A 20,096-nucleotide genomic window follows, 5' to 3' on the forward strand; every position below is an offset into this window, starting at 1 on the left:
GTTAGAGGCAGCCTGGCACCAATAATCTTGCAACATGACAACGCTCGTCCACACACCTCGCACGCAACTGGAGAGGCTCTGCGAAACCTGAAGTTTGAACCGATTCTACACCCTCCTTATTCCCCCGATCTTGTGCCTTGTGATTTTTATTTGTTTCCTCTACTTAAGAGGTAAATCATTACACCTCAGACGATGAGGTGAAGGCAGCTGTCAAGTCCTTGATTCGAGAAAAGTCAGGAGAATTTTTCAGTGACGGACTGAAAAAACTTGTTACACGTTGGGAGAAATTTGTTAGCCTTAACGGTGACTATGTTGAAAAATAAATATATGATTTTGAAGCTTAAGAATTATACTTTAATGCAATTTTTGCCCAATCTTGCTATTTGTTTTTGTTTGTGTTCTACAAGCATATGTGCATTACTTTTCAGCCTGCCCTCGTACATGTACTGTACTATATTTATTTATTCATCAATATGCAAGTAGCATACTATTGATCCCGTGGATCTGTCACAGCAAATAGGTGTCACATGACAGGAGAATTGCAGTGTGACATCAGTGGGAGAGAGAAAGGATGGATAAGTAGTGATTCAGATAATTGGACATTTGGTTAATCATTGTTTCGATAATTGAGTTCCATTGTTTAAAAATTACAATATAGATATTATGATCAAATAATTAAAGAAATTTATTATTAAGATTAATCTTTAAACATTGCCAGATTAAAAATTGTAATATTTAATAATATGATTTTTTAATGTCATTTTGAACTTTAGAAAAATTCAAAGAATTTAAATAAAAAAATTTTAAATTTGAATGAAAATAATAATAACAATAAACTTGCTGATCATAATTAACATTCATATGTTTTAAATGATTATTATAAGATTTTACTGTGAATATAATTTTATTATGATGTAATCACTTAGTTATAAAAACTATATGCAAAATAAGAATAGTATTATTATTTTTATTAAATGACAAATTATAACAAAAGTTAAATTTTATTGAGAATTTTCAAATCATTCTTATAAACTATTATAAATGAATTGATTAAAATATTAATATACATAATTAAAATTTAATTATCAAACAGTCCATTTGAAAATGAAATAAAGTAATTCTGTTGTGATTTTTTTGTAATGTTCATAAAATTATTATAATGAATCTTAATTGCCAACATTTAATATTCTAATACTTGAAAATTTTTTTAATACTTATAATTAAAACTTATACAGGATATCCTTGTTAGCTTGAAATTCAAGGGATGAAATAATCGCAACTTAAAATTATCCGAGATTTACATATTTCTGTATAATATGCCAAATGAAGGTTAACTGATGTAATTTATTAAGTAAATAGAATATGGCTATTTATACAGAATGATGTTTTTGTTAATACAGTAGCCCCTCATTATATCACACTTGTTTGAAGACAAAGAAAAAGCATGATATAATTGAGTACTAAAAATTCTAGGCCTTTACTAAACAAATTATACATGCTATGGAATCTCTATCCTCTATTCTTTCATCAGCAAGTGTTTCTGATATAAAATAAACTTAGTTTTGCAATACTGAATTTTATTTGTGGTTATATCGTATTAATTGAGGTTTACATAAACATTGATACCATGAACGCCCATTTAACATTATTGTTTCTTTAACAATGACATTTAAAGACAAATACTGTCAATATATAAACAAAATAACAGTTGCAATTTTATTATACAGTACTATATTTCATAATAAATCACTTATTAAAAATTTGTGTAATTTATATTTTTCAATAAAAATTATAAATACAGTAATTGAAAATTTAAAAAATAAATATTGAACATATAATAAAACACCAAAACTTACAAAATTAGAGTAAAAATTCTCTAAAAAGCAAAATAGAGTTATTACTGTATAAAAATTTTAGAACTTTCCATTCAGAAATAAAATATTTTCCTTACTCATTACACAGTGAATTTGAAATTTCACACTTTTATGTGAATTGACAGAATACAATCAATTTACATAAAAGTATGAAATTTCAAATTCACAGAAACTTATAAATGAGGAGACAGTACTTAAAACCAATAAACAACCTTTAATATCAACCTTAATATCAAAGGAAACAAATGATAATTGATCTGTCCACCTGTTTTGTTTATTTAGATCTTGATGAAGTTATTGTTTCACTTACACTGGTAGTTTGAAAGACAATGATAGGAATAAAAGTACTGTATTTTATTCCTATTGTTGTCCTAAAATACTGTATTAATTATTGATAATTAACCTATATGAATTTTTAATAAACTTTCATAATTAATAATAATGTAATATTTTTTATTAGTGACTAAAGGAATGTTTTGTGAAGATGATTTTGATTGCTTAAGAAATGAAACTAAAATGAGATGCATCAATAATAAATGTGACTGTGATAACAAAAACATATATGTAAATTTATATCAATTTAGACTGCATTGGAAATCCCATTGGATTCTTGGAAAGTGTTATGAAATAGGTATGTCATTTAAAATATTGATGTACAGTTACAGTACTATTTATTTTATGAATCTATTTTATTTTTTATAAATATTTCAGATGTATTATTGTTCATAAATCTGAAATTTTTTTTTTTTTTTGTATACTTTAGAATTGTTTGTCACACCAGTTATATATCTGAATAATAATTAATAATTGCAGCAATTATAACATGAATGTTCAGTACCTTTTTTCTTTAAATTACATCATAAAATATTAATAAATTTAAAAAATTGCATTTTGTTTGAACTTGTAAACACACACAGTGTGTGTGTGTGTGTGCATGTGTGTATATATAGCTAACATTTCTCAACTTTGAGGCTGCCCAGAAAAATACAACATTATAGAAGGACAATGCATTACTTAACTCTTCAGTTCTAACAGAGTAAGATGGAGCACCAAGTTACAACAAAAAAGGAAGAAGTATTTTTTGGCGAAAATTTGAAAATTTGCTGTTATCCTTTTGTAATGCTTTCTTTTTTTTGTTATACTGCTATGTAGGCTACAAAGTAAAATGGGTTCAATATTTTTACAGCTGATGTCTATGTTTTCAAACAACTTTTCTTTCCCCAAAAAGCATTAATTGGGCTGCAATTTTCAAAAATTGTAAACCTATAACTTCCTGCTAACATCTGTCTGTCTTTCCTTAATCTTGAGAGTGGAGTTAGATAGATGAAAGTTGAAACCAGTTACAGAAAGCTTAGGAGCAGGAGGCCCAATTAACCATATTTGAACTTCTGGTTTAAACCAGAAGTCACATTATTTCAATTGAAAAATTTTCTCTTGAACATAGATAAATGACCAGCATGACTTCATTGTTAATAGGAAAGTATGATGTACAGGGGCAAGACACTACTAAATTTGAGAGAATTGTGATGAAAAATTGCAGCCCAACATTGTGACAATGTCACAATAAATAATTGCTCATTTTATTAGGAAAAAATGAGCAAATGAAAAGCTATATTGCTTGAAAAAATTGCTACAATTTTTGTTGTAATGGAGTACAAGAAATTATATGCTTTAGCTATTAAAGAATGGGATGTTGCAAAAGCACAATGTAAAACATTGTAAAAAAACAAGATGACACCATCAAGCATTATGACACAAGTAGAATGTAAACAAGTAAGGAAATGCATTTTGCTAAAACATTGATCTAGAAAAGCAACTCTCAATCTGATTCAAAATAGTGCATTCTAAAAAGTTGCTAATCACTGGTCCATTATTGTTAATCAAAGCAAAGGCAGGTATTCAACAATAAACAACTTTGTGGTGATTTACTTTATTGCAAATTCTTTCTGGCTAGACCAGTTTAAAGTGTTATGTTGTTTTTAAGGTTGTTAGTAGTAAGGAAGCTAATGTTGGTCCTAATACCCCGTTTGCACCGAGCATTTCGATCTAGATTGTGACTAAGGTCGGAACCTGTTGCGTGGTGCGAACGCTCTCGACTGTTTCAATCTCGACTGAAACGAGGTTCAATCACGATCAACTGGAGAGAGTTCTTGAAACTAGATCCAGTCATAAGAGAGATCCCACAATCACACGTGTGCGAGAAAGTACAGGATGGCTGCAGAACACGTGTCGGGCTATCGACAGAGAAATAAAAAAGACATCTGGAGAGACGACGACATCTGTCTATTATTAGATGTATGGCAAGAAAAAGTATTTATTTCTAACCAAAACTTCCATTTTGTTTGTTGGTGTTTGTGACTTACCGCGTAGTTACATCATTTTTATGATTGTGTGTAATAGCCAGGTTCTTCTCGAGCGGACTGCCTGTGCGAACAGCACGACGTTCGACTAGCGACAGTCACAAATCCAGATTGTAGGTAAATCGAGATTGAAGTGAGTCGTGGATTGTGTGCAAACGTAGTATAACATTGTGAATGAATATTACCTGCAAATATCAGTTGAAATGGCTTGAATACAAAGACACAGACATTTACAACTAATACAAGACTGGCCTTTTTTACTAAATACAGTAGAGCATCGATTATCCAAAACAGTTCGGGACTGTGGTTGTTTGAATAACTGATCATGTATGAAAAAATATATTAACCTATCTCATGTTGAAATTTTTCTCTGTTGAATTTTCGTCAATGTTAAGCCTAACGAAAATTTTTTTAAAATAATAATTGTGGCTATTGTATTATTAAAAATTATTTCTTTATTTTGCACAAACAAAATAAATATATTAAAAAAATATAAAAACAAAAAAAAATTATATTTTGGAAGTTCTAGTATCAAAAATGTTCCAATTCAGCACAATGCACAGTCCTCAGAAAAACACCATACAAAACAAGAAAAGCTCTTTCTTGTTCTTGGTTTTATCTGAAAATATCAACTGCTTAGGCTATATTCTCTGACAAGCTGAAGCAAAACACACCACTCACAATGGGAGGAAAAAAGCCTCGTTCAAATACTGGCGTGTCCTTAAGTGCCCTCTCGACGTGTGTCCTGCTGAATTGGAATATTTTTGATATTAGATTAACTTCTGAAATATAATTTTTTTTTCTTTTGTTTTTATATTTTTCAATATATTTATTTTGTTTGTGCAAAATAAAGAAATAATTTTTAATGATACAATATGGTCGTGTCAGTGCTGCCAGCTAAAACATGCACAACAACAAAAAATAATATTGGAGTAGCCCAAGTCATAGCCAAATATTACAGCACCACAGCACTAGCGGAAATTTGAATTTGCCTTATGGAACGCTTTCAATTAACTGATGTTTCGGTTGATCAGTATTTGAATAATTGATGCTCTACTGTACTTCTGATCACACTTATATTCAAAAGTAAAATGTGTTCTGTACATAATATGAGCAAAGAGAATGCAAAACACAATCTTGCTATGACATAATTAGATGGAACTGATAAAAAAATATTTTCTCTTGTTACTAGAAAAGAGACATTTTAATGACATTAAATCATTTCCTGTGACTTACTATTCAAACTCAAAGGCTTGAATGAGAGGAAAATTTATGAAGATTGATAAACAAAATAGAACCAAGACCTTTGATGCTAAAATTGAAAAGTTTTCCTTGTTGACAGATTGTCCAAATGCAGTTATATTCAGTTGTAACTCAGACCTTAATTAACACATTGACTGCCACATATTATATATGTGTCATACAGTAACACTTCTGAAGGGACTATTTGTAACATAGGTGTAATACACAGAAGTTTCCTTAAATCACATTATATAATGCATCTACAATACATGTAATCTATTATTCTATGGGTTTTAAATTATGTGGTGCCTGTGTTTAAGTTGAAATAATGTTTTTGTGGCATGAAATAATAATTACATTTTGCATATTAAAAAAATAATGTGAAACAAAGATGATAATAGCAATAAATTTACTTTTTTTATTAAATAATTACACAAATACAGATAAGCAATTAACCAAAAGTACAATTACAATATCAGAAGAAATACACAGTTCATTGACCAGTGTGATGAAATTGAACCTCTTTTATTAAGATCCATCTACAATAAAAGTCCAAGAAATTTCCTTATTTCACTAACAAAAACAGATTTTCCATTTAAGATATCTTGATTTTGGTTTCATTTGAATATTACTAATATATTTATCTGCATATCTATTTGCTTCGATTATTTCATTATCCAAAAATAATGAATAAATCTTCATCAGAGAGGCATTCAGATCAATTTCTACTTGAATTCCAGATTTTCCTGTAAACTGAAAAGAGAACTGCTTTCCAGAAAAAGCTTTCCATTGAATTTCTCCCTCAGTAGTTATTACATTTCCTTCTTCATCATCAACAACCCATCTTCATCTTCACAAATAGGCATATCAACAAGTTTATTTTCTAACATGCTAGAATTACTAATTTCTTGATTTTCAATCTGAAATATCTTCATTATCAAGCAAAAATTTTGGATTGTCAAAATTTGAATAATCTTACTCAAATAGCAAGCCATTAATATTGTATTCACTTTGTAATTTATTACAATTATATCTCTTTATTGTCAAAAGTAACTATTCTATGGTAATGAAAACGGCAAACTCAATTGAAAAAAATTGCCAAATGGACAAAAATTAAAATTTTATTTATATATTTATTTATTATTATACATTAAAAATTATGAAATATAAAAATAGTGAAAAAAAATAAAAATGAGTTCTATCCACAAGGAAAATATATTTATGCAAAAATGAAACTGTGGCATTTTGGGAAGTTTCATTGAAAATGAAGTAGTAGTCAATGTGTTAAGGAAAGACAGACAGATGGACGACAGTGGGAATTTATAGGCCTACAGTTTTTTCAAATTGCAGCTCAAAGTTTTTCATATATTCTATGAAGTTTTTGTATTGATATTCTATTAAGATCCCACTATTAACATATGACATGAAGTCATATGTTAATTAACATATGATTTTAAAATCATATATCTCACTTATAACATGTGAGTTTTTGATATTTGCAGGGAGTATGTTATATCAATACTTCATACACCTATATATGTATATAATATATACCTATTTATGTATATAAGTAGTTCTTTAGTACAGACCTTGTCTTTGGCATCAAGAGGATTGTTTTTGTGACTATTCATTGGACTCATAATAGAGCATCTTAATGATGAGAGAAAATGTTAACATATTTAAGTTTCTCAGAATATTAGATTAATTTCTTTACTATCTCAGACATAAGATCTTTATTGGAATAATTCTGCTTTTTATAATTGTATNTCGGGCTATCGACAGAGAAATAAAAAAGACATCTGGAGAGACGACGACATCTGTCTATTATTAGATGTATGGCAAGAAAAAGTATTTATTTCTAACCAAAACTTCCATTTTGTTTGTTGGTGTTTGTGACTTACCGCGTAGTTACATCATTTTTATGATTGTGTGTAATAGCCAGGTTCTTCTCGAGCGGACTGCCTGTGCGAACAGCACGACGTTCGACTAGCGACAGTCACAAATCCAGATTGTAGGTAAATCGAGATTGAAGTGAGTCGTGGATTGTGTGCAAACGTAGTATAACATTGTGAATGAATATTACCTGCAAATATCAGTTGAAATGGCTTGAATACAAAGACACAGACATTTACAACTAATACAAGACTGGCCTTTTTTACTAAATACAGTAGAGCATCGATTATCCAAAACAGTTCGGGACTGTGGTTGTTTGAATAACTGATCATGTATGAAAAAATATATTAACCTATCTCATGTTGAAATTTTTCTCTGTTGAATTTTCGTCAATGTTAAGCCTAACGAAAATTTTTTTAAAATAATAATTGTGGCTATTGTATTATTAAAAATTATTTCTTTATTTTGCACAAACAAAATAAATATATTAAAAAAATATAAAAACAAAAAAAAATTATATTTTGGAAGTTCTAGTATCAAAAATGTTCCAATTCAGCACAATGCACAGTCCTCAGAAAAACACCATACAAAACAAGAAAAGCTCTTTCTTGTTCTTGGTTTTATCTGAAAATATCAACTGCTTAGGCTATATTCTCTGACAAGCTGAAGCAAAACACACCACTCACAATGGGAGGAAAAAAGCCTCGTTCAAATACTGGCGTGTCCTTAAGTGCCCTCTCGACGTGTGTCCTGCTGAATTGGAATATTTTTGATATTAGATTAACTTCTGAAATATAATTTTTTTTTCTTTTGTTTTTATATTTTTCAATATATTTATTTTGTTTGTGCAAAATAAAGAAATAATTTTTAATGATACAATATGGTCGTGTCAGTGCTGCCAGCTAAAACATGCACAACAACAAAAAATAATATTGGAGTAGCCCAAGTCATAGCCAAATATTACAGCACCACAGCACTAGCGGAAATTTGAATTTGCCTTATGGAACGCTTTCAATTAACTGATGTTTCGGTTGATCAGTATTTGAATAATTGATGCTCTACTGTACTTCTGATCACACTTATATTCAAAAGTAAAATGTGTTCTGTACATAATATGAGCAAAGAGAATGCAAAACACAATCTTGCTATGACATAATTAGATGGAACTGATAAAAAAATATTTTCTCTTGTTACTAGAAAAGAGACATTTTAATGACATTAAATCATTTCCTGTGACTTACTATTCAAACTCAAAGGCTTGAATGAGAGGAAAATTTATGAAGATTGATAAACAAAATAGAACCAAGACCTTTGATGCTAAAATTGAAAAGTTTTCCTTGTTGACAGATTGTCCAAATGCAGTTATATTCAGTTGTAACTCAGACCTTAATTAACACATTGACTGCCACATATTATATATGTGTCATACAGTAACACTTCTGAAGGGACTATTTGTAACATAGGTGTAATACACAGAAGTTTCCTTAAATCACATTATATAATGCATCTACAATACATGTAATCTATTATTCTATGGGTTTTAAATTATGTGGTGCCTGTGTTTAAGTTGAAATAATGTTTTTGTGGCATGAAATAATAATTACATTTTGCATATTAAAAAAATAATGTGAAACAAAGATGATAATAGCAATAAATTTACTTTTTTTATTAAATAATTACACAAATACAGATAAGCAATTAACCAAAAGTACAATTACAATATCAGAAGAAATACACAGTTCATTGACCAGTGTGATGAAATTGAACCTCTTTTATTAAGATCCATCTACAATAAAAGTCCAAGAAATTTCCTTATTTCACTAACAAAAACAGATTTTCCATTTAAGATATCTTGATTTTGGTTTCATTTGAATATTACTAATATATTTATCTGCATATCTATTTGCTTCGATTATTTCATTATCCAAAAATAATGAATAAATCTTCATCAGAGAGGCATTCAGATCAATTTCTACTTGAATTCCAGATTTTCCTGTAAACTGAAAAGAGAACTGCTTTCCAGAAAAAGCTTTCCATTGAATTTCTCCCTCAGTAGTTATTACATTTCCTTCTTCATCATCAACAACCCATCTTCATCTTCACAAATAGGCATATCAACAAGTTTATTTTCTAACATGCTAGAATTACTAATTTCTTGATTTTCAATCTGAAATATCTTCATTATCAAGCAAAAATTTTGGATTGTCAAAATTTGAATAATCTTACTCAAATAGCAAGCCATTAATATTGTATTCACTTTGTAATTTATTACAATTATATCTCTTTATTGTCAAAAGTAACTATTCTATGGTAATGAAAACGGCAAACTCAATTGAAAAAAATTGCCAAATGGACAAAAATTAAAATTTTATTTATATATTTATTTATTATTATACATTAAAAATTATGAAATATAAAAATAGTGAAAAAAAATAAAAATGAGTTCTATCCACAAGGAAAATATATTTATGCAAAAATGAAACTGTGGCATTTTGGGAAGTTTCATTGAAAATGAAGTAGTAGTCAATGTGTTAAGGAAAGACAGACAGATGGACGACAGTGGGAATTTATAGGCCTACAGTTTTTTCAAATTGCAGCTCAAAGTTTTTCATATATTCTATGAAGTTTTTGTATTGATATTCTATTAAGATCCCACTATTAACATATGACATGAAGTCATATGTTAATTAACATATGATTTTAAAATCATATATCTCACTTATAACATGTGAGTTTTTGATATTTGCAGGGAGTATGTTATATCAATACTTCATACACCTATATATGTATATAATATATACCTATTTATGTATATAAGTAGTTCTTTAGTACAGACCTTGTCTTTGGCATCAAGAGGATTGTTTTTGTGACTATTCATTGGACTCATAATAGAGCATCTTAATGATGAGAGAAAATGTTAACATATTTAAGTTTCTCAGAATATTAGATTAATTTCTTTACTATCTCAGACATAAGATCTTTATTGGAATAATTCTGCTTTTTATAATTGTATTTAAAACAATAATTATTAACATTATTTAAGAAAACTTCAATATTTTTTACTGTGTTATTTTTGGATTTTGAAAATTTTGAAGTGTTTTTATGTAATACTTTCTTATTAATTCATTTATAAGTAATTAAAATAAATTTATATATTTTATTTAATATTTCAGTATTGTATCTTACAGATACAGAATACAGAATTAGTAACATATTTTATATTTTTAAAGTTAAACTGTTCTAATGTGAATCAGCTGTTATTTCTACTGTTAATTTCTTAATTTCTCATTAATTAATCATTGTTTATCTACAGGTTACTAGTAACTAGTTATTATTTTTTTGTTATAAAAAATATTACTGGCCCTATCTATTACTAAGGTATTTGTTTGAAATCAATTATATTTTTTATGTTTTGGATATTAAAACTATCAATAACTTATTAAAAATTAGTTAATTTTAATTAATTGGATTTGTGTCAATATTGTTTTAATGAATTTCAATCATTTCAATAGCATCTTACCATGATAAGTGTGAGACTAATGAAGAGTGTCAAGCAACTGACAGAAACATGATTTGTCGTCATGGCTTGTGTGATTGTAGTATAAATTATAAATATATAAAGCCAACTGAACAGGAAAGAGGGAAATGTTACAGAAAAGGTAAAATAATGATAATGTTTATTATTTCTTCTTTAAGAAAAAAAAATTGTAATGAAAAAACAATAGTAATTTTTAAATTGATAGCAAAGTACAGAATTATAATTAAAGTAACAACAGTAATTTTAGTAATGTATAAAGCACTTATATTGCAAAAGTCTTTAAATGAACATGTTATCATTTGTTTAAAAGAATCTGTGCATCTGACATGTGAAGTATTTACTGAATATTTTTAATAAATGTTTTTGTGTTATGCCAACCTACAATTTACACAGTACTCAATTTTGGTTTAATATTAGAAAATGCAGAAAAAATTTATTTTACATGATAGACTCTTAGTTTAACATAGCATTTAAAATATTCTTTTGTATTTTATTTTAAAACTTAGTATTTTCATTGATAAAAGTAATGTTTAGACCTATAATAACTCTTATAGTGTTGCAAACACACCACCATTACTCTCAACTTACATATTCAAAGAATTTAATGATTCTCCATTTTTTACTACATTATGACTTCACATTATATACATTAAACTTAGCTTTGTTTATTTATTTTAAATAAATTTTCTGATATTAACAGAAATAAAAGATTATCTTAATAAAATCCTATATTAAAGTGAGACTGTTAATGTCCTTGACAAACTAATTAGTAAGGAGAGGAATTTTGGGTGTAAAAAATTGCTAAAAACAAAAAATAGAAAGAAGGTGCTAAAAAAGATAGAAAAGGTGCATGTTTATTTAATTATTTAACCATTGTTTAAATAATGCGGAAATTTGTATAGTATGAGATTTTTATTGATATTGTATAGTATTATGAGATTTAAATTGAACATAAGTGAAATGCAAGTCATTATTTTAGCAATGTGCTAAAAATAATGGCTGAACATTTTTCAGCCATTATTTTTAGCACATTGCTAAACCTATGTGAGAAACTTGTAGTGAATGAAATTATTTCTTAATTGATTGCATAATAAAATGCATTTTCTTCTCTTCCAAAAATCTTACATAATGAAAAGTATCTTTCTACATCTATTGATATGAGAGGAGATAATTTGGTGAGTAGTCTGTATAGGAGCTCACTTTATGTAGCAACTTCCTCAAGATCAGGATTTTTGCTCAAATTTGCCAGCAGCTTTAGCAAATCCTTTCAAGTTGTTCATAAACTTCATTAACAATATTCCATTGCTTTCCCTTTTTTAGACCTTGCTCTTCAAGTTTAGTCACAGCTTCCACTAGGAACTTGTAAGTATGAACTGAGAACTGGAGATCAATGCTAGTTAGTAGTTTCTTTAATTTGAAATGGCTTTATAATCCTCATGTAAAGCATTCAGAAAAGTTAAAATTTATCAAAAGTTTTCACAGTGGAAAGTCTGTGATCCCCAACATGTCACTATTGGTGTTGGAGGCAATGAAAGATTGGTTAATTTNTTATAGGGAAACAGCATCATATTGTACAAGGGCAGGCTGAAAAGTAATGCACACATGCTTGTAGAGCACAAACGAAATGATTTTCAGAAGCATGCCAGGTGGCATATGGAAGTAACATTCCCCCCCTATGTGCATGCACAGTTTAAGGTTGTTGCGTTCATTCAGTACATTTTGAGAAGCGGAAATATGGAGACATGTTCTGGTGCTATGTCAACGCGAGTTAAACAGCGTGCTGTCATAGAATTTTTAACTGCTGAAAAAATTACATTTAAAGGCTGTTTACGCTGGCGATGCTATTGATAGGTCTATTGTAAATTGATGGATAATAAAATTTCGTGGTTGCGAGCCTGGAAAAGCCATAATTGTTGATGAAACACACAGCGGAAGTCTGATCACTGCCACAGATAATTACCGTTGCACCTTGTTGCAATGTTTAATTCTTTTCAGTACATACAGACTCTAAAACACCTCTGATGTTGAGTTTGATATGTTAGAGGCAGCCTGGCACCAATAATCTTGCAACATGACAACGCTCGTCCACACACCTCGCACGCAACTGGAGAGGCTCTGCGAAACCTGAAGTTTGAACCGATTCTACACCCTCCTTATTCCCCCGATCTTGTGCCTTGTGATTTTTATTTGTTTCCTCTACTTAAGAGGTAAATCATTACACCTCAGACGATGAGGTGAAGGCAGCTGTCAAGTCCTTGATTCGAGAAAAGTCAGGAGAATTTTTCAGTGACGGACTGAAAAAACTTGTTACACGTTGGGAGAAATTTGTTAGCCTTAACGGTGACTATGTTGAAAAATAAATATATGATTTTGAAGCTTAAGAATTATACTTTAATGCAATTTTTGCCCAATCTTGCTATTTGTTTTTGTTTGTGTTCTACAAGCATATGTGCATTACTTTTCAGCCTGCCCTCGTACATGTACTGTACTATATTTATTTATTCATCAATATGCAAGTAGCATACTATTGATCCCGTGGATCTGTCACAGCAAATAGGTGTCACATGACAGGAGAATTGCAGTGTGACATCAGTGGGAGAGAGAAAGGATGGATAAGTAGTGATTCAGATAATTGGACATTTGGTTAATCATTGTTTCGATAATTGAGTTCCATTGTTTAAAAATTACAATATAGATATTATGATCAAATAATTAAAGAAATTTATTATTAAGATTAATCTTTAAACATTGCCAGATTAAAAATTGTAATATTTAATAATATGATTTTTTAATGTCATTTTGAACTTTAGAAAAATTCAAAGAATTTAATGATTCTCCATTTTTTACTACATTATGACTTCACATTATATACATTAAACTTAGCTTTGTTTATTTATTTTAAATAAATTTTCTGATATTAACAGAAATAAAAGATTATCTTAATAAAATCCTATATTAAAGTGAGACTGTTAATGTCCTTGACAAACTAATTAGTAAGGAGAGGAATTTTGGGTGTAAAAAATTGCTAAAAACAAAAAATAGAAAGAAGGTGCTAAAAAAGATAGAAAAGGTGCATGTTTATTTAATTATTTAACCATTGTTTAAATAATGCGGAAATTTGTATAGTATGAGATTTTTATTGATATTGTATAGTATTATGAGATTTAAATTGAACATAAGTGAAATGCAAGTCATTATTTTAGCAATGTGCTAAAAATAATGGCTGAACATTTTTCAGCCATTATTTTTAGCACATTGCTAAACCTATGTGAGAAACTTGTAGTGAATGAAATTATTTCTTAATTGATTGCATAATAAAATGCATTTTCTTCTCTTCCAAAAATCTTACATAATGAAAAGTATCTTTCTACATCTATTGATATGAGAGGAGATAATTTGGTGAGTAGTCTGTATAGGAGCTCACTTTATGTAGCAACTTCCTCAAGATCAGGATTTTTGCTCAAATTTGCCAGCAGCTTTAGCAAATCCTTTCAAGTTGTTCATAAACTTCATTAACAATATTCCATTGCTTTCCCTTTTTTAGACCTTGCTCTTCAAGTTTAGNATTCAAGGGATGAAATAATCGCAACTTAAAATTATCCGAGATTTACATATTTCTGTATAATATGCCAAATGAAGGTTAACTGATGTAATTTATTAAGTAAATAGAATATGGCTATTTATACAGAATGATGTTTTTGTTAATACAGTAGCCCCTCATTATATCACACTTGTTTGAAGACAAAGAAAAAGCATGATATAATTGAGTACTAAAAATTCTAGGCCTTTACTAAACAAATTATACATGCTATGGAATCTCTATCCTCTATTCTTTCATCAGCAAGTGTTTCTGATATAAAATAAACTTAGTTTTGCAATACTGAATTTTATTTGTGGTTATATCGTATTAATTGAGGTTTACATAAACATTGATACCATGAACGCCCATTTAACATTATTGTTTCTTTAACAATGACATTTAAAGACAAATACTGTCAATATATAAACAAAATAACAGTTGCAATTTTATTATACAGTACTATATTTCATAATAAATCACTTATTAAAAATTTGTGTAATTTATATTTTTCAATAAAAATTATAAATACAGTAATTGAAAATTTAAAAAATAAATATTGAACATATAATAAAACACCAAAACTTACAAAATTANTTCTATATTCTTGTCATTACAATTCTCCTTTGATATTTCTTTTTAAGAAGAGTCCAGTAAAAGCCTAAATGTCTACACTCAGTCCCTTGTTGATGGTCTTCTGCAGGAGTGATAGTTCTGGAGCTTTTGTTAAGCTCGGATATAACAGATCTTGGAGAGAGACTTGTGGAGAATGAATGGATCTTGGAGATAAAATGACAGAACTTGGAGAGTGAACAGCAGATCTTGGAGGAAGAACAAATTTTTGGAGCAATGAACATCATGCCCTTGAAACATGAGTTTTTAAAGGGTTTCTCTCCTTTGTTCTGCATTCTTATTGGTCTTCCTTCGTCTCCTGGTAACAGTTCAAAACCTTTCAGAGCACAGGAGAAGTCATTATTGACACTTAACCTGATCCAGATTGGCTAAAATTCCTCTGAACTTTGAAATTCTCCCTTGTAATTTCAACCTTTTGTTTTCCTTTTTGTTGGAAAGAACTTTTATTGTTTTAGCAAGATTTTAACTCTGCTTTATTTTAATTTTGAAATATGAGAGTTTAACTGTCCCACCAGATACTTGTGATCATTAACATAAAATTTGATTTCTGTCTGGGATCTCACAAATATTCATTTTTGAGGTAAAATTTATATCTAATTCTCTCATAGATTCTCTGAATTGCATGAACTATACAGTCAATCTGTTTCAAGTAACACTTGGCCACAGACTTACCATAATGAAGATATGCATGACTGTTGTCAAGTTAGTTTTCTCAAGAAAGTGAATTTTAAATAACATTGGCCTACATTTGTTTTTCAACCCACAACCTCTGCCCTGGGCCAGTTCTTTTCCAGACAAATTACTTAGTATTAATTATTGAAATTAGTAGATTTATAGCCTGAGTATTTAAGATGATCATTTGGCCATGAATTTTTGTACTCTAATAATTGTTTGATTTCTTTAAAAATGAATGAAATTGGTCCACTTTTACATGTTATATTTGTATATATGGAGACAAAATCAGAGGTCTTAATCTGGAATTATTTGGTTCATGCTATATAAATTCTTGAACATCATGAACATGTTCAAGAATTTATATAGTATGAACCTGTTCAGTGAAATTCCATTCACGAACAAGTTTGTGCATACTTATGACACCTTTAGTATGTTCATGCAACTTGAATATTTACTAAGAACCTTCACCACAAGTCCATATAGCATAACTGATGATATCTTTCTGGATTGTCAATGTTGTAGGCTTAAGTTCTGGTCCGAGTTGCTTATTTTTTCAGATATTTCTAAAATATCTCTTAATTCTAATTATTAAATTTATAATAAGTTGATAGTAGCTTTTATCTTTAACATAGAGTTTTTTGTAGTTGAATTAAATTATAGGTTAAAAATAGTATAAATTCCAGCTGTTTGATCTACATATAATTTGGACTATAGTTTATCTTCATAAATCTGTGTATGAATAAATATATACTGTAATATGTGTATGTCCAAAATTAAAGCAACACACAAAAATGTACTGTACATGGCAAAAATGTATAAATGAATGGCCCTGTATTGCAATGAATCATTCAAATGCCTTCTTTGAGACATGCCTGATAAGCTACTAGTATATCTGGAATACTTCTTCATTGTTAGTGGTTCTAGCAGATGATAGATATTGATTGTCAGAAACAATTTTGCTGTATATATATAGTTCATCACATTTTATCACACGGGTTCATTGCTAGTGTGTCACTTGCATGACAAATGTATGATAGGATGTCACTTTGCTGATTTATATATTACCTAAGTTTTAGCATTTCATGTTGCTGATTTTACACTGGTTTTTTTGTTTGTTGCTTTAATTTTGAACACCTTATTTTGAATTTATTCCTATTTGTATTAAACTTTTTATATATTCTTCTATTATATTAATTGTGAATAATAATTAATTGAAAATTAAATTTGCTTCTTTGTTTTATTTTACAATAAAATAAAAAAGTTTTCAAATATAAAAGATATGTAGTATATTTATAATTTTTTTCTCTTATAACAGCATCAAGAATGTATGAAAATAATTTTTAATGATACAATATGGTCGTGTCAGTGCTGCCAGCTAAAACATGCACAACAAAAAATATTAATAAATTTAAAAAATTGCATTTTGTTTGAACTTGTAAACACACACAGTGTGTGTGTGTGTGTGCATGTGTGTATATATAGCTAACATTTCTCAACTTTGAGGCTGCCCAGAAAAATACAACATTATAGAAGGACAATGCATTACTTAACTCTTCAGTTCTAACAGAGTAAGATGGAGCACCAAGTTACAACAAAAAAGGAAGAAGTATTTTTTGGCGAAAATTTGAAAATTTGCTGTTATCCTTTTGTAATGCTTTCTTTTTTTTGTTATACTGCTATGTAGGCTACAAAGTAAAATGGGTTCAATATTTTTACAGCTGATGTCTATGTTTTCAAACAACTTTTCTTTCCCCAAAAAGCATTAATTGGGCTGCAATTTTCAAAAATTGTAAACCTATAACTTCCTGCTAACATCTGTCTGTCTTTCCTTAATCTTGAGAGTGGAGTTAGATAGATGAAAGTTGAAACCAGTTACAGAAAGCTTAGGAGCAGGAGGCCCAATTAACCATATTTGAACTTCTGGTTTAAACCAGAAGTCACATTATTTCAATTGAAAAATTTTCTCTTGAACATAGATAAATGACCAGCATGACTTCATTGTTAATAGGAAAGTATGATGTACAGGGGCAAGACACTACTAAATTTGAGAGAATTGTGATGAAAAATTGCAGCCCAACATTGTGACAATGTCACAATAAATAATTGCTCATTTTATTAGGAAAAAATGAGCAAATGAAAAGCTATATTGCTTGAAAAAATTGCTACAATTTTTGTTGTAATGGAGTACAAGAAATTATATGCTTTAGCTATTAAAGAATGGGATGTTGCAAAAGCACAATGTAAAACATTGTAAAAAAACAAGATGACACCATCAAGCATTATGACACAAGTAGAATGTAAACAAGTAAGGAAATGCATTTTGCTAAAACATTGATCTAGAAAAGCAACTCTCAATCTGATTCAAAATAGTGCATTCTAAAAAGTTGCTAATCACTGGTCCATTATTGTTAATCAAAGCAAAGGCAGGTATTCAACAATAAACAACTTTGTGGTGATTTACTTTATTGCAAATTCTTTCTGGCTAGACCAGTTTAAAGTGTTATGTTGTTTTTAAGGTTGTTAGTAGTAAGGAAGCTAATGTTGGTCCTAATACCCCGTTTGCACCGAGCATTTCGATCTAGATTGTGACTAAGGTCGGAACCTGTTGCGTGGTGCGAACGCTCTCGACTGTTTCAATCTCGACTGAAACGAGGTTCTATCGCGATCGACTGGAGAGAGTTCTTGAAACTAGATCCAGTCATAAGAGAGATCCCACAATCACACGTGTGCGAGAAAGTACAGGATGGCTGCAGAACACGTGTCGGGCTATCGACAGAGAAATAAAAAAGACATCTGGAGAGACGACGACATCTGTCTATTATTAGATGTATGGCAAGAAAAAGTATTTATTTCTAACCAAAACTTCCATTTTGTTTGTTGGTGTTTGTGACTTACCGCGTAGTTACATCATTTTTATGATTGTGTGTAATAGCCAGGTTCTTCTCGAGCGGACTGCCTGTGCGAACAGCACGACGTTCGACTAGCGACAGTCACAAATCCAGATTGTAGGTAAATCGAGATTGAAGTGAGTCGTGGATTGTGTGCAAACGTAGTATAACATTGTGAATGAATATTACCTGCAAATATCAGTTGAAATGGCTTGAATACAAAGACACAGACATTTACAACTAATACAAGACTGGCCTTTTTTACTAAATACAGTAGAGCATCGATTATCCAAAACAGTTCGGGACTGTGGTTGTTTGAATAACTGATCATGTATGAAAAAATATATTAACCTATCTCATGTTGAAATTTTTCTCTGTTGAATTTTCGTCAATGTTAAGCCTAACGAAAATTTTTTTAAAATAATAATTGTGGCTATTGTATTATTAAAAATTATTTCTTTATTTTGCACAAACAAAATAAATATATTAAAAAAATATAAAAACAAAAAAAAATTATATTTTGGAAGTTCTAGTATCAAAAATGTTCCAATTCAGCACAATGCACAGTCCTCAGAAAAACACCATACAAAACAAGAAAAGCTCTTTCTTGTTCTTGGTTTTATCTGAAAATATCAACTGCTTAGGCTATATTCTCTGACAAGCTGAAGCAAAACACACCACTCACAATGGGAGGAAAAAAGCCTCCTTCAAATACTGGCGTGTCCTTAAGTGCCCTCTCGACGTGTGTCCTGCTGAATTGGAATATTTTTGATATTAGATTAACTTCTGAAATATAATTTTTTTTTCTTTTGTTTTTATATTTTTCAATATATTTATTTTGTTTGTGCAAAATAAAGAAATAATTTTTAATGATACAATATGGTCGTGTCAGTGCTGCCAGCTAAAACATGCACAACAACAAAAAATAATATTGGAGTAGCCCAAGTCATAGCCAAATATTACAGCACCACAGCACTAGCGGAAATTTGAATTTGCCTTATGGAACGCTTTCAATTAACTGATGTTTCGGTTGATCAGTATTTGAATAATTGATGCTCTACTGTACTTCTGATCACACTTATATTCAAAAGTAAAATGTGTTCTGTACATAATATGAGCAAAGAGAATGCAAAACACAATCTTGCTATGACATAATTAGATGGAACTGATAAAAAAATATTTTCTCTTGTTACTAGAAAAGAGACATTTTAATGACATTAAATCATTTCCTGTGACTTACTATTCAAACTCAAAGGCTTGAATGAGAGGAAAATTTATGAAGATTGATAAACAAAATAGAACCAAGACCTTTGATGCTAAAATTGAAAAGTTTTCCTTGTTGACAGATTGTCCAAATGCAGTTATATTCAGTTGTAACTCAGACCTTAATTAACACATTGACTGCCACATATTATA

At 29.4% G+C, this 20,096-nt stretch overlaps 1 protein-coding gene across 1 annotated transcript; it reads left to right on the forward strand.

The window, feature by feature from the left end:
• The first annotated feature begins 527 nt into the window (after nt 1-527).
• On the forward strand, nt 528-17,136 carry LOC111628170. Its single transcript, XM_023371912.1, has 4 exons — nt 528-606; nt 2,335-2,505; nt 10,882-11,028; nt 17,108-17,136. The coding sequence occupies exons 1-4, from the start codon at nt 528-530 to the stop codon at nt 17,134-17,136; spliced, it is 426 nt and encodes a 141-aa protein (XP_023227680.1).
• Nucleotides 17,137-20,096: the final 2,960 nt, after the last annotated feature.

This window comes from Centruroides sculpturatus, unplaced genomic scaffold (genome assembly GCF_000671375.1).
Source record: "Centruroides sculpturatus isolate CEXI.00-Female unplaced genomic scaffold, Cexi_2.0 scaffold503, whole genome shotgun sequence".
Taxonomy (NCBI): Eukaryota; Metazoa; Arthropoda; class Arachnida; order Scorpiones; family Buthidae; genus Centruroides; species Centruroides sculpturatus.

What these genes read in the sequence shown, in the direction of transcription:
- LOC111628170 (XM_023371912.1), top strand. Translation starts at nt 528, where the DNA reads ATGACAGGAGAATTGCAGTGTGACATCAGTGGGAGAGAGAAAGGATGG. An exon ending in TTCAGATAATTGGACATTTG is followed by an intron (nt 607 to 2,334) that starts GTTAATCATTGT and finishes ATTTTTTATTAG; the next exon opens with TGACTAAAGGAATGTTTTGT. An exon ending in AGGGAAATGTTACAGAAAAG is followed by an intron (nt 11,029 to 17,107) that starts GTAAAATAATGA and finishes CTCTTATAACAG; the next exon opens with CATCAAGAATGTATGAAAAT.